The sequence below is a fragment of the Phoxinus phoxinus genome, assembly GCF_949152265.1.
Source record: "Phoxinus phoxinus genome assembly, chromosome: 17".
In the NCBI taxonomy this organism is placed as follows: domain Eukaryota; kingdom Metazoa; phylum Chordata; class Actinopteri; order Cypriniformes; family Leuciscidae; genus Phoxinus; species Phoxinus phoxinus.
The window spans coordinates 2,473,415-2,487,081 of record NC_136892.1 but is presented as its reverse complement, the minus strand read 5'-3'; the positions used below and the strand labels follow the sequence as shown (position 1 = coordinate 2,487,081).

Below are 13,667 nucleotides of genomic sequence, written 5' to 3'. Positions count from 1 at the left end.
CTCAATGTGTGTGTTTGCCATGTGAATGGTCGGCGTATGAGGCGCTGCTGCTTGCACTGGGACTATAGGCTTTAGCTTCAATTTTGATGAAATTATTCTCTAATCGGTTGTGGATATATCCCTGGAATGCACACTGCAGTCCCTTCTGTCTCGCTCTCTCAGATATTTCACCTGTTCGCCAAAAATGACCAATTATCTCCTTGGGAATGTCTGACACCGGTCACACACACTGTAATAGACGTGCCAGGCACGGAAGCTTGCCAAGCGTAGCAACAGTAACTAAGGAGGGCGGGGCTTAGCGAAGGGTCAATTGTAATTAATTTTTTCATTTGAATTAAATTCATATTTATTTGTATAGCGCTTTTCACAACACACACATCATTTTAAAGCAGCTTCACAGAAAATGCACGAGTCCACATTACAGTTTAGAGTGATTTTGTATTTTTAAGAACTAAATGATCCTCACTGCTTTAAACTCCATTTTGTATTGTTTTACGAATGTTTTCACAACGGATTAATTACGACGCATCGGACTCAGTGCGTGACGCCCATACGGAAATGTAATATATGACATATATGTCCCTATATCGTGACGCCGTCATATATGCTTAATATAAGACTATATATTGCTATCACATATATATATCTCTACATATATGTTGATATAGGTTTTTAACATATATAAATTTTCCATATTAAATGAGTATATTGACATATATTAATATGATGTATATGATTATTATTTATATAATACTGTATGTTTTCACCATATATGTCACCGATATGTTTAATTTATATATGCCAAACTATTTACTATTTAACTATTTATTTCAAGTCTACAGATCAAGTCTACATATCCATATTTCATTTCAATTTCTATCTCATTTTCGAATCTTTTATAAATAAAATGTATTATTTATTATTATTTTACCTCTTCTTGACCAGCTCATGAAAACAAAACAAATACTACACAAATTCTATTTGAAAACTGATAATTATATATGTGACATGTATATAAAAAACACTATTATACATACATCAAATATATGGGCTGGTTTTATATGTCAATTGTTCCATTTTCTAATAGGTTTTATATATGGGCATATATATTTTATATATGTGGATATATTTCATATATGTATATTTCATATGTGTACATGTATTACATTTACGAAAGATCGGACTCGGTGTGCAAGGACCTTAAATCTGCTCAACGGCAATCAGATTTTTCCATTCCTGCACTCATTTTCTTCAGATAAAGCTGGCCGTGGTGGTGATGGAGGCTTGCTCATCGAGAAACACACACACAGCTCGGCTTCTCAGCCCAAGAATAAACACAGCGTCCCAAACGCTCCGAATAAATGAATACCGTTTCCATTTTCCACATGGCTTGAGACATTCTTCGTGGCCGTTTTGAGCACCTCAAGTTCACCGCAGCGTTCAGAGAAATAAACCGCTGGTGTGCCACTGGGATCTCGGTGAACAGATGTTCGTCTGGGCCGTTCGGTTATCTCACACGTCAAACTCTCTTCTTAAAGCAACACCAGAACTGCTCCGTCGGATTGTTAGAAGGGCAAGATGTCAGTACGAGGTTAGCAGACTACAGAGCGTGAGTCCAGGGTGAAGGCGAGCAGGGACTGAAAAAAGAGTTTGTTATTCTCATTTCCACGTTGCCAAGCTGAATCCTCAACGAAACCTGTGTGTGTGTGTGTGTGTGTGTGTGTGAGTGTGTGTGTGCTTAGACCAGCTCCACTTTGGAGTTGGGATAGACGGCCACCACGTCATAGCCCTCGGGAGGCTGAACACGAGCCTTGGCGTGAGTCTCACAGTACAGACTCTCATCGATGAAGAAGTATCCTCTCTGCTTGAGGTTCAGCCCGCAGTCGTCACACATGAAGCAGTCGGGATGGTACAGCTTGTCTCTGGCCTTCACGATCGTCCCCCTGTGTTAAAACAGTTAAGACACTTGTTAAATTACATTTATTGTTACTTTTATTGTCACTTCATTTTGTGATTGGGTCAATGGTCCAGGAGAAAGAAAAGGACTAATCTTTATACCAAAAAAGAAATGTACTATTTGTATTTATGTTGGTTTCGAAAAATGTTTTATGCCATTTTCAGCAAAAGGTTCCATTTAAAGTCCCGCTGTAGACAATTTCATCCCTTCAAGCAAAATTACATATTTAAAAGTTTTTTTTCCTTTAATTGTTTTTTGTCTTAAAATATCTTGAATGTAACTCGACACCTTTGCCTCATTTAGTATGCGTGGTTCTATGAATATGCAAATGAGCCCCGCCTCCACTCACTCACTCACTCAGAGATCCACTGGTTGACGATCACACGTTGATCTGATTGGTTACAAGGTAATGTGTGACGTCAGAAACACCAGCGATTTCAACCCGTGTGTTTGAGACTGTCTTTGGTTCACTGCAGTTTTAAGCAGAAAATACTCAGCAATGCTGTCGACTTATGAACTTACACATGGTGTGTGTTAAAGCAGATTAAAAACACCACATAGACACATAAACTAGAGATGCACCGATTGATCGGCTGGTGATCGGAATTGGAGGATTTTCACGTGAGCGGCGACCGGCCGGTCAGTCTGATATATGCCGATTTTATGCCGGTCAATGCACTCGGGCACCGCATGATTAACATTGCACAACATGAGCATCACACGTGCACACGGAACGCACATGTAGGAAACCTCGTGAATTATGGCCGTTTCATACCGCTAGCACGAGCAACGCGTATTTTATCCGCCGTACATGTTAATCAATGAGTGCGTTCACACCGCAAGCAGGAGCGTTGCGGTTTCGCCGCAGAGTATTTTTGCTGCGCTGCTCACACTCAATTAAAGTGAAGGCACACTTTTGATGGACAAAATAAATATGATTTCACACAAAGGGTCTCATTCATGAAACATTCGTAAATATACGAGTAAATATGTGAGTGATCTGCGCGTAAAGAGACCTTCCCGAAAACTCTTCTCCTGATTCACAAATATTTCGTAAACGTCAGATGTGATAGTGAAATGTGTGTGTGTGTTAATCAATTCCAATCAGTCGTAAATGGGACGCACGCGCGTGTACGCTTATTCTCAATTACCATAAACCCCGCCCATTAAATCCGACTGACAACCATATATGGGCATCATATTATGACACCAAACTAAGGATTTCAACATGTCTTCTCAAAAGCGAATGAAAAAGAAAAATTTCTCATTATCAGATAATATTTTATTATCAGAAGTTCATTCAAAACGCCACATTTTATTTTCAAGCGTACATAGTGGCGTATCAGGTCCTAAAAAAAGGAAGCTTGGCAGATATTACAGACGCAGTTACTGGAGTTTCATCTGTTAATCGAACAGTCCCAGAAGTGAAGAGAAAATGGTTCGACATGAAGCGACTGCAAAGAACTAATTAGTTCACTTCGAAAAAATATAGCCCAGCCCTATTGAAAGCAATTAATTATTTGATTAAAGTTTTCCGTTTGCAGATGCTATCACTGGCTCGCATAATAAAAGTAAAAAGAAAAACCGAATGTAATTACTATATATAATATTTTTTCAAAATGCTGTGTAAATATGTACCCGATTAAGGGGAATTAAAATGCAGCCTTGTTAATGAGCAAAACGTTCGGATGTTAAACGCATATTTACGCGTGGCTGGGAGCAGGTGGAGATTTATTTCGTACCAACTAACATTTGGAAAATACTAACATTTTAATGAATCCGAAAATTTACGCCAGAACCACTTTACACACGATTTACACAAACATTAGTTCTGCTCGTGTTTCATGAATGAGACCCAAAAAGTGCCCAAACAAAATGTCAAAGAAAACGAAGACTCAAAAATATTTATAGAAAATTTACCCATTTAAACTTGTTTTTATTATTCAGTTTGGGTAAAAGTAGCCTATATGGTGTTTTATAATAAATAAAAAAAATATAGAAAATAAATATTTGTGTGTGCTGTAAAGTGGTTAGAAAAAATAAAATAGCTAAAATCAGTATCGGCAGTAGCCTAGAAATCTAGACGCCCCCTAGCGGCAGCTAAATGTATTCTGCAGCAGGGCAGTCTAGCAACTCTCCATTGACTTTCGAGCTGCAAAAACCTAAATTGGGTCAGGCCAATCACGTCGTGTATAGAGTAGGCGGGGCGGGCTTAACATATGACGACAGAGTTGCGACGGCTGCCACTTGAAAACAAAGATGGCGGCTGCGGATGGAGAACAGCGGTCTTTCGAATCGGCTTTGGCCGCGACTCTGGAGGACTTAAGTTTTTATTTGAGAAAAGAGCAAAGAACGGCACTTAAGTCATTCTTAAAAAAGGAAGAAGTGTTCGGTGATTTGCCGGACCGGATCTTTGCCGCTTCGTTGCTCTGGTTGGTTGTAGCGCTATCCTATTGCGTGCAGAGGGAATTTGAAAGACAATCGTTTATCCCGCTCCTCGGATTGAACCCTGCCAATGGTGAGTGGCCAGACTTAACATCTTGATGTAGGCTATATCGGCAGCTCAAACTCAATGAAAAATCGGATATCGGAATCGGCCTTGAAAATTGTAATCTGTGCCTCTCTAATATAAACAACATTAAAAGCTGGATTTTCACCACAGGGGGACTTTAATAACTTTCAACTAACTACGACAAATGATAAAGAATTACGAATTAAGTAATAATCACAACATTAACGTGTCTGAGATGTGCGTAACTGTCTTTTTTTGACCCTCAATATAGTCTAAAATGCATTGTTAATTCCTCAAGTGTTACCCAGTCACTCTTTAGGAACTACTAGTGATCTGGACCGTTATTTTAAAGTGAAAAAACATCTATGGTTTTTGAACAACTATCCTAATACTACACTTTTAAAAGCTTTTGAAAAGGCTTGTATGATAAAAACAGTGGTCAACAATTGCTAAAGTAGGATTAGCATTAATGTTTAGTCAGTAAACGAGCAAACAATAAATTCCTTTCATAAATGGGCTGAAAAAAAAATCTGAATTGACATGACCCAACCATGATATAAAACACAGAGCACAAATGTCTTTGATGCACACCTGTCGGCTGATTGGCTAATCTCTTATCACTAATTCACTTCCTATTCACATCTCTATGAACAGGTACATATTTGAAGGCTATAATATCTATCAACAGCATTTACAATAGGCGCATTGTTTCCTTCTTCGGTGGAACTGCTCTTATCACATGACATCACTGTTTGCTGATGTTCCTGTGGGAAAGTGCCAACAGCAGAAGAGTGACTACAGTATCATGATCATCGGGAACACCTGTGCCACATGCTCCAGCAGGCCCGGCTTCATTTAACCATCACGTATTCAATCCACACGTCACTGTTAAAGTCATTCATCTACTGAAGGCACGACTTACAGGCTTATGTTCAAAGATAATAAACCAGACATACACTGGCTTCTTAAAGGATTAGTTCACTTTAAAAAAAACTTTTGCTGATAATTTACTCACCCCGATGTCATCAAGATGTCCATGTCTTTCTTTCTTCAGTCGAAAAGAAATGAAGGTTTTTGATGAACACATTTCTCCATATAATGGACGTCAATGGGCCCCAAACGGCTCAAGGTCCAGATGACAGTGTCAGCGCCGCTTCAACGGGCTTTAAACGACACCAGACGATGAATACGGGTCTTATCTAGCGAAACCATCGTCATTTAAAAAATAAATAAAAAAGTTTAAGTTTTATAAGCACAAACGCTCGCCTTGCTCTGTTCTGTGATGCGCGTTCGTGACGTCACGTGATACGCAGTTACGCTGAAAAGGTCACGCTTGACGAGTTGGTGTTTACACATGTGCGGAAGGAGGACCATACACACATATTCAAATGTCTTTGTGTCAGTTTATCGTTTAAAATGCCTATTTCGTGTGCGTATCCTGGGTGTTGTAATATTAAAAAGGCAAAAAAAAAAATTAGTCTGGACAGAAATTTTGGACTTTTCATAGAAGCGAGACCTTTTCAACGTAATTGCGTATTACGTGACGTCAGGAACGCGCATCACAGAACAGAGCAAGGCGAGCGTTTGTGCTTATAAAACTTTTTTATTTATTTTTGAAATGACGATGGTTTCGCTAGATAAGACCCGTATTCATCGTCTGGTGTCGTTTAAAGCCCGTTGAAGCGGCGCTGACACTGTCATCTGGACCTTGACCCGTTTGGGGCCCATTGACGTCCATTATATGGAGAAATGTTTTCATCAAAAACCGTAATTTCTTTTCGACTGAAGAAAGAAAGACATGGACATCTTGATGACATCGGGGTGAGTAAATTATCAGCAAATTTAAAAAAAAAAGTGAGCTAATCCTTTAAGTCTATTCAATACCATCTAGTGTCTTGATGTTCATTTAGGGGCAAATATTGCTGTATATTTAAACATTCTTAAAGGTGTGGTTGATTATGAATTCACTTTTCTAACTGTAGTTAGTGTGTAATGTTGCTGTTTGATCATAAACAACATCTGCAACGCTCAAAGTTCAATGCAGAGGGAGATATTTGCTTTTACAGAAATCGATTTTTAAGGACTACAACAAACGGACTACAACGAGCTTCTTCCTGGGTTGGTGACATCACTAACCCTAAAGTTCAGTAGCCCCGCCCACTGATTCGAACACGACAAGAAGTAGAAAAATAACAGACTGTCACAGTGTCTGGTGGTTCCCTGGGTTTAACACTAGAGGTCTCAGTTTTCACGGTGTCTAGGCATTTTCACTACATTTCCCATAATCCTGTCTGTCACTGATTGTTCATTGCCTTCAGCTGTTTCTCGTCACCTTGTTTGCACTTGTGTATATATACCATGTCTGTTTCAGTGTTTGTCACGGAGTCCTTGTATATTGTCCCCACACTTCCGTTGTACTTTTGAGCCTGTTTTCCTGTTGTTTGTTTATTTTTATGTTTGATTGCTACCCTGGTTATGACCTCTGCCTGGACTGGATTGTGAGTACGGATTACCCCTCAATAAACTACTGCTATTGGATCTACCTTTTCCCGTGTGTGTTTCGTGACACAGACGTGACGCTAACACTGGATCAAGCAACTAAGCGATAAAGATGCCTTGTGGGGATTTTTTTTTAATTTTAAATATTGTATTCGAATATTCGGGCTCATAAAAATCTAATATTCCAATATTCGTTTATTTAAATGACGTTTAACGAAAAACTTTTTAACGAAAAAATGTTGTCACCATTTCGGGAACAATCTTATGATTAGGCAATATACACAACAAGCTTACAATATAGGTTAAAGTTTTCTTTTAGTTGAAAACTTTTAACCGTAGGACTATGTGTAAACAAAAAACTACTTTTAAGTCCTTAAACGCTCGTTTTTTGGGGTCGACAGCTTATAAAAACTTATTTCTGGGTTTCTTAGCTTGTTTGCTGGACACCTCGTCACACAGCAGCTTTTAGCCATTTTTCTGTCTTTAGTTAGAAGCAAGAAATGACCAGGAGGAGCCTCTCGCAATGCAAAGTCAATGGAGACGGTTGGATTGTTTTCCCCCCCGCCCACCCCCCGGTGGGCGTGGTCATCAGATTATGACGCGTTATGCTCTGTCTCTATAGTGTCTCTATCACAATCTTATAATGCTATAATCAACGCTTTTCACGATTTGTAAATCTTAAAGGAGAACTCCAGCGCAAAATGAACCTTTGGTCTAATTACACATTGTTACCTAGTCAACCGTTATCTGAGATTTGTTTTCATGATTATCGAATGTAAATAGTTTTATCTCTAAAAACAGTTTAGCCTACAGTATAACGCTAGTATATTGGGCATAGAGTAATGACAAATACAAATCGCTTGTTAATACCACTAACAAGGATCAAAATAGCCCCACACTAACACGGTAGCATAATGAGGGTCCCTACATGCAAACCGAAGCATTGAGAACTTTGTCAGTGTCCAGACAGTTTAATAAGAAGATATTTTATACATACAGTCAACTTCACGTATACAAGCAGAAGCCATCTTTGAAAACAGACTCGATCAGTCAATCAACGAAACGCCGATCCAAATGCGCTGAACTGTGTAGAATCTCATATGGTCCAGTGCATTTAGATCGGCGTTTCGTTGATTGACTGATCGAGTCTGTTTTCAAAGATGGCTTCTGCTTGTATACGTGAAGTTGACTGTATGTATAAAATATCTTCTTATTAAACTGTCTGGACACTGACAAAGTTCTCAATGCTTCGGTTTGAAGGTAGGGACCCTCATTATGCTACCGTGTTAGTGTGGGGCTATTTTGAGCCTTGTTAGTGGTATTAACAAGCGATTTGTATTTGTCATTACTCTACGCCCAATATACTAGCGTTATACTAGCGTTATAGGCTAAACTGTTTTTAGAGATAAAACTATTTACATTCGATAATCATGAAAACAAATCTCAGATAACGGTTGACTAGGTAACAATGTATAATTAGACCAAAGGTTCATTTTGCGCTGGAGTTCTCCTTTAAGAGCTCTAATTGTAAAAACGTGCTAAAAGTTCCACATGTAATACTTATTTAATATGCAAAGCTGTCAGCCAATCACAGCAGTGGGCGTTTACACTGAAGTCTCACAGCCAATCACAGCAGTGGGCGTCTCACAGAGACACGCCCCTTAAAACATAGCATAAAATCAGGGTATGAAAAATGCCTTTTATTTCTAAATTATGACAATTTTTGATGTAAAAATCACACTAACATTATAAATGCACCCCAGTAAACATTATAAAAGTGAATTCCCCCATAAGCAGCAACACATGGCACTCACACGATGCCGTTTCCGCAGCGCGTGCACTGAGGCAGCTTCTGTAGGCCGGCCATGGGCGCCAGAGGAGCCGTGATGGGGCTGCCCAGCTTCGGCACGGGGGATTTAACCGGGGATCGCAAGCCTCGCACCCCATGCCTGTCCACCGGTGAGACCCCTGGAAATAAAAGAACACACAGAATATGATACAGTGATCAACTATTGTATAAGATCTTAGACTGGAAACCAAGTGTTCTTCTTTTGAAAGAGACATTTGATGCAGAAATGATGCACCTCCATTTTTCCTGCATCCGCTTTGGGCCTACAACCTTACCAAAGCAACCCATGCAGATAACTACTTCTATTGGAATTAATAGTGCGGACAGTCTGCCTGAAAATATCTGATTTGAGAAAAAAATCTGATTGGCCTGCAGTCTGAACATAGCCTCACTTCCTGGAGGGCCTTCCAACAGAGTTTACCTCCAACCTAATGAAACACACCTGCACCAACTCATCAAGGTCTTCAGGATCACCGGAAACATGCATTTCTGGACAAGCTTATTGGTTCAGTATGTGAGCATTCATTCAGAGAGAAAACACATTAGGCAAGGAGAATGCTAGTATGACGCAAGAAGACGCACATCTGAAGTAACACACACACACACACACACACACACACACGGAACTAAAGTTTAATTCAGGCCCCGTTTACACGATGGGAAAACGCAGATATTTCTCTGCGTTTTGGCCTGTCATTTACACGAAAACGCCGTTTTTATCCCAGAAAACGATCATTTCTAAAAACTCCGGCCAAAGTGGAGATTTCTGAAAACGCCGGTTATATGTTGTCGTGTCAACTGGGAGAAACGGGGTTTTAGGTTCTCTCTTGTCGATTCTGAGGATTCTGATTGGCTTGCATGGCTTTATCCTTCTCCCTACACTGCCGCCTATAGGTTTAGCATAGTTATAAAGGCGCTCGACGGCGTATTTATGCGGGTTGTGTGCACGATGTTATTATTGAAAACGGAGGGGGAGAAATATTCGTTTCTCTAAATACCCGGCTATGTGTAAATGTGGCCTCAGTTTGATTCTGTGAACCGGCTAAAAATAACTATTTTTTCAAGAATCGAACATTATCGTTTCTAATCGAACATAAGAAACAATTTTTTTTTTTTTTTGAGTTTACACTGAAATCATTGATGTTTTACAAGAGAAAATCACAGACAATTTTGTGATTCGGTTACGACATTTCTCAGTAATTTCGATAGTATCCACAAAGCATGATTGACTGTCACACAACTGTCAGCCAATCAGTGACATCAATGCTGTGATGATGTGATTATCAGGCACACATTATCCAATGTACACTCATCTCGGGGTGCAAACTTAAAATTTCAAAACTTTGAAACAATGAGCTATAAATAGTTTGTACTTATTATATCGTAGTCCAGGATAAGTCGTAGTGTTGTGCACATGTTACTACCAAGTTGCTTGAAATGCTGAAAATTAAATCTGTAACACAAAAGCCTTCCTGAAGCTCAAACAGAAGAGCATAGCGCTTGCAACGCCGGCGTCATGGCCTCCATTCCCAGGGAACTGATCAAATATATACTTTGAATGCTATTTAAAGTTGCTTTGGGATATGCCGGGACAAAGTGCATCTCTTCCGGGGAAGAAAAATTAACATACAGGATGGGGGATTTCAAAAGAAGAGACCTCAGAAAATGGCACTCATAATAAGAATATTTGTACATTATTTTTTACATTACATTATTTTCACATTATCATGAAATCCACTTTCCCATGGTGTTTTTTCACTTGCCTGTGACTTTCTATTAATTCTGAAGACCTTGATCTTGTTCAGGTGTGTTTGAGAAGCAGACGTGACCACACCTGGCCTAAATAATGTTTCATAATTGTTTAATTGTGGCTTCCTATTACTGGACTCCCAAAGTGAATTGCTGTTCTTCTTTTCTCCAGAACTTCCCCATTAACTTAGTCTTTCCAATTTCTTCATTCATCCACTAATTCACTCACAAACCTATTCATCAGAGTTAAATTCATTCTTTAACTCTTTCCCCGACATTGACAGAATTTTCCGTAATTTATGAGACAACGCTTCATTTCGGGCTTTCCGTGTTTTCACTGTTATCCGGTAGGGGGCGCTATTACTCAGCTTCTGAAAGAGTGCTGAATCTCCTGATCAAAGTGAAGAAGAAGCAGAAACAAGCGATCTCATATGCAAGCAGATGCGTGTGTAAAATAACGCGATCATCAACATTAGACGGCATTTAAATCAAAACTGCCTGATGTTACTCAATCAAATGTGGACCCAGGACGAGCTACAGGACTGTGAAGCTTTGAGGCGTTGATGGACTCGATCTATTCATCTGTGTTTTTTTCATCGTTCTGAATCCCTTCCAGACGTAGTCTTTAACAAATTGTTTTTTTTTCTAGCTTTTTACTCAAAATGTTGCTTTTTTAACCCTCTGGGGACGGCAAATGCGCCGGCGCGTTTTGCTCGTTTTTTTTTTTACATAGCAGCAAAATAGACTTAAAATACTGGTCATACAGACTTAAGAAATATGAAAAATAAGTTGTTACTGTAGGATATCAGATGTTAAATACCCAAAGTTCGTCAGAGTTGTAGAAACTTGATGGCGTGTCTGATTAAAACACGGGACAAATACCAGTCCTTTGCTCTCTTTTATTTTCAGTTCAAGATGATTAAGTCTTGGGTAATTCACATGGCATAAAGTTCATGGATTGCAGATTCACACGTTGTAAATAGACAGATGCCAACAGATGGACCGGATGGATTGGATGTACAAGATGGGTTTAAGTCATTAACGCATCTTAAGGAAAGGACTCAAAGGACATGGTTGGGTCTCCAAACACCCACACCTCACCAATGCAAAAGAAACAAAGGAAGGAAGTGAGGCCTACTTATAGACCTTAACCAGGGGGTGTATGGGTAATGTAGTGTACTCAATTTAGTAGTGTAGTCTACTTGGGATTGTGGGATATGTAGTACATATGTATATGGGGAAATAAAGAAAGAAATAAAATTAAAGAAAAGCGCCAAATTCACAACAGTTACATGTCTACTTTTTTTATGTGTCCACTTACAATCGAAATAAAACATTGTGCTTTTGTAAAATAAAGAAAACAAACAGGGTGTTTCTGCCTCTCCGTCTCCGTGAACTTTTTTTTCTAGTGCACGTCTGTAAACAAAACTCAGCGAATACTATTCACCCAGGCATGAGCAATATATCTTTATAATCATTTAAGTGTGTACTTTTAAATTATCTAATTCAAAACTAAAACAAATATTCTCTATGTAATCTATATAAAAAGAGCGAGTTCTCATTTCAGCTCATTATATCTCGTTATCTTTTAATGTGACCACGCCCACGGAGAGCGCGCGCTATTCAAACGCAAATGATCTGAGGCAATACATGCAAACGTGCAAACCGGCCACATCAGCTCGATAAAACACATCAAGTTTAATCATTTTTTTGTTGTTGTTGTTTAAAAGCAGAGGGTCTGTCCTTTCGTTGTATTGCATCCTCAGATATTCATACAACAATATTATTGGGGCCATGAAACCTTTGTGAAAATGATTCAAAGAAAATGCTGGTGTGGAAAGAGTAAAAAATTCTCATTTTGTGTCCAGTGGCAGCAGAGCACATGCTCTGAGTGACTTGAGGATGATAAAATATTGACAGAATTGTAACTATTGCTTTGAACAGCAACTTCTGACTTTCCAAGAGGGCTTGTTTAGCCCAAAACAAAACAATCTCCCGGAGTAAGCGCTTAGCAGCTGTCTCTGGAACAAGAGAAGGCCAGAATTAATGTCTTTCACACTTCAATCCCGAGTCAGACACTATTCTCCATGCAGACGTAGCTGAAAATCCCACGTGTGTGTGTGTGTGTGTTAGCTTCAGGGCATGGTTGGGACAGAGCCATATGGCCAAGTATGGAGCACAGCTGCCAAGGCCTCCTCCTATCTTCTCTGTTTCATGCTGAACGAGGAAACATCCGGATAAAAGAAATCTGCGTAACTGTCTCAGCGGTGCCCGCCTCAGTCATCTGACTGTTGTTGTGCCAAAGTGAGATCATTAACTCTGCGTTATTCTCAAGAACTGCTGGGACAGGTTACTACTCCAAACCTGTCAGCGAATACCACTAATTACACACTTAAACACTTGATCCCTGATCCCTGTGGCTCCATGGGGATCTAATTCAGTGTGCGAGAGATGGCGAAGCCGTAAGTATAGCACGGTCTAGAAGCTTCTCCGTGGGATCTGACTTAGACAAAATAAATTTTGGGGCTTATATGACACAAAGCACAACATTTTTGGGAGCTTTTTAGCCTCCGAGACAGAAGAGAGCAATCTGGCCCAAAAAAAATCCAGAATCCAAAGCAGTGCTTTCACTGAATACATTTTTGAATAGCGAGACAATTTTCGAATTAGTGTAGCATTTCTAGTAACAAGTAAATAGCGATGTATTGTAATAAAACACTGCATCATTCTTATGTTATTGTTTCCAGTGAACATACTGAGGCGATAATCATTGTATTATCGGTTTGATCACACAAAAAATTATAATATAGGACATTATCGATAATTAACACTTGACTTTCTAGCTGATCAGCCACTGTGACAAGTGGTTTTCCAAAGTTACAGCCACTCAGCATTTTCACTGCTTACAGTTTTGACCTCGATACCATGGGGAAAACTGTCATATAGATATTTTTAATATTTTATCATAATTTGGCAGCAGGTTTATTAGGCTGTTGTCACTTTAAGACAGAATGCACGGATCCATTACACTGTTACACGTTTTCTTTCTCGACTGTTTACATTCACATAAAACATAACTGACTGTGTTTACGTGAATACTC

The 13,667-nt window shown here is 39.3% G+C and overlaps 1 protein-coding gene across 1 annotated transcript in view; it reads right to left on the bottom strand.

Annotated features, from left to right (window-relative positions):
• Nucleotides 1-358: 358 nt before the first annotated feature.
• The window catches only part of pdlim4 (PDZ and LIM domain 4), a 53,739-nt gene continuing 40,430 nt past the window's right edge, over nucleotides 359-13,667 (bottom strand). Inside the window, exons 6-7 of the mRNA XM_079585046.1 lie at nucleotides 8,783-8,936; nucleotides 359-1,943 (exon numbers count right to left, since the gene is read on the bottom strand). Coding sequence (XP_079441172.1) covers nucleotides 1,739-1,943; nucleotides 8,783-8,936 — 359 coding nt within the window. The 3' untranslated portion in view covers nucleotides 359-1,738. The remainder of the gene's footprint in view (nucleotides 1,944-8,782; nucleotides 8,937-13,667) is intronic.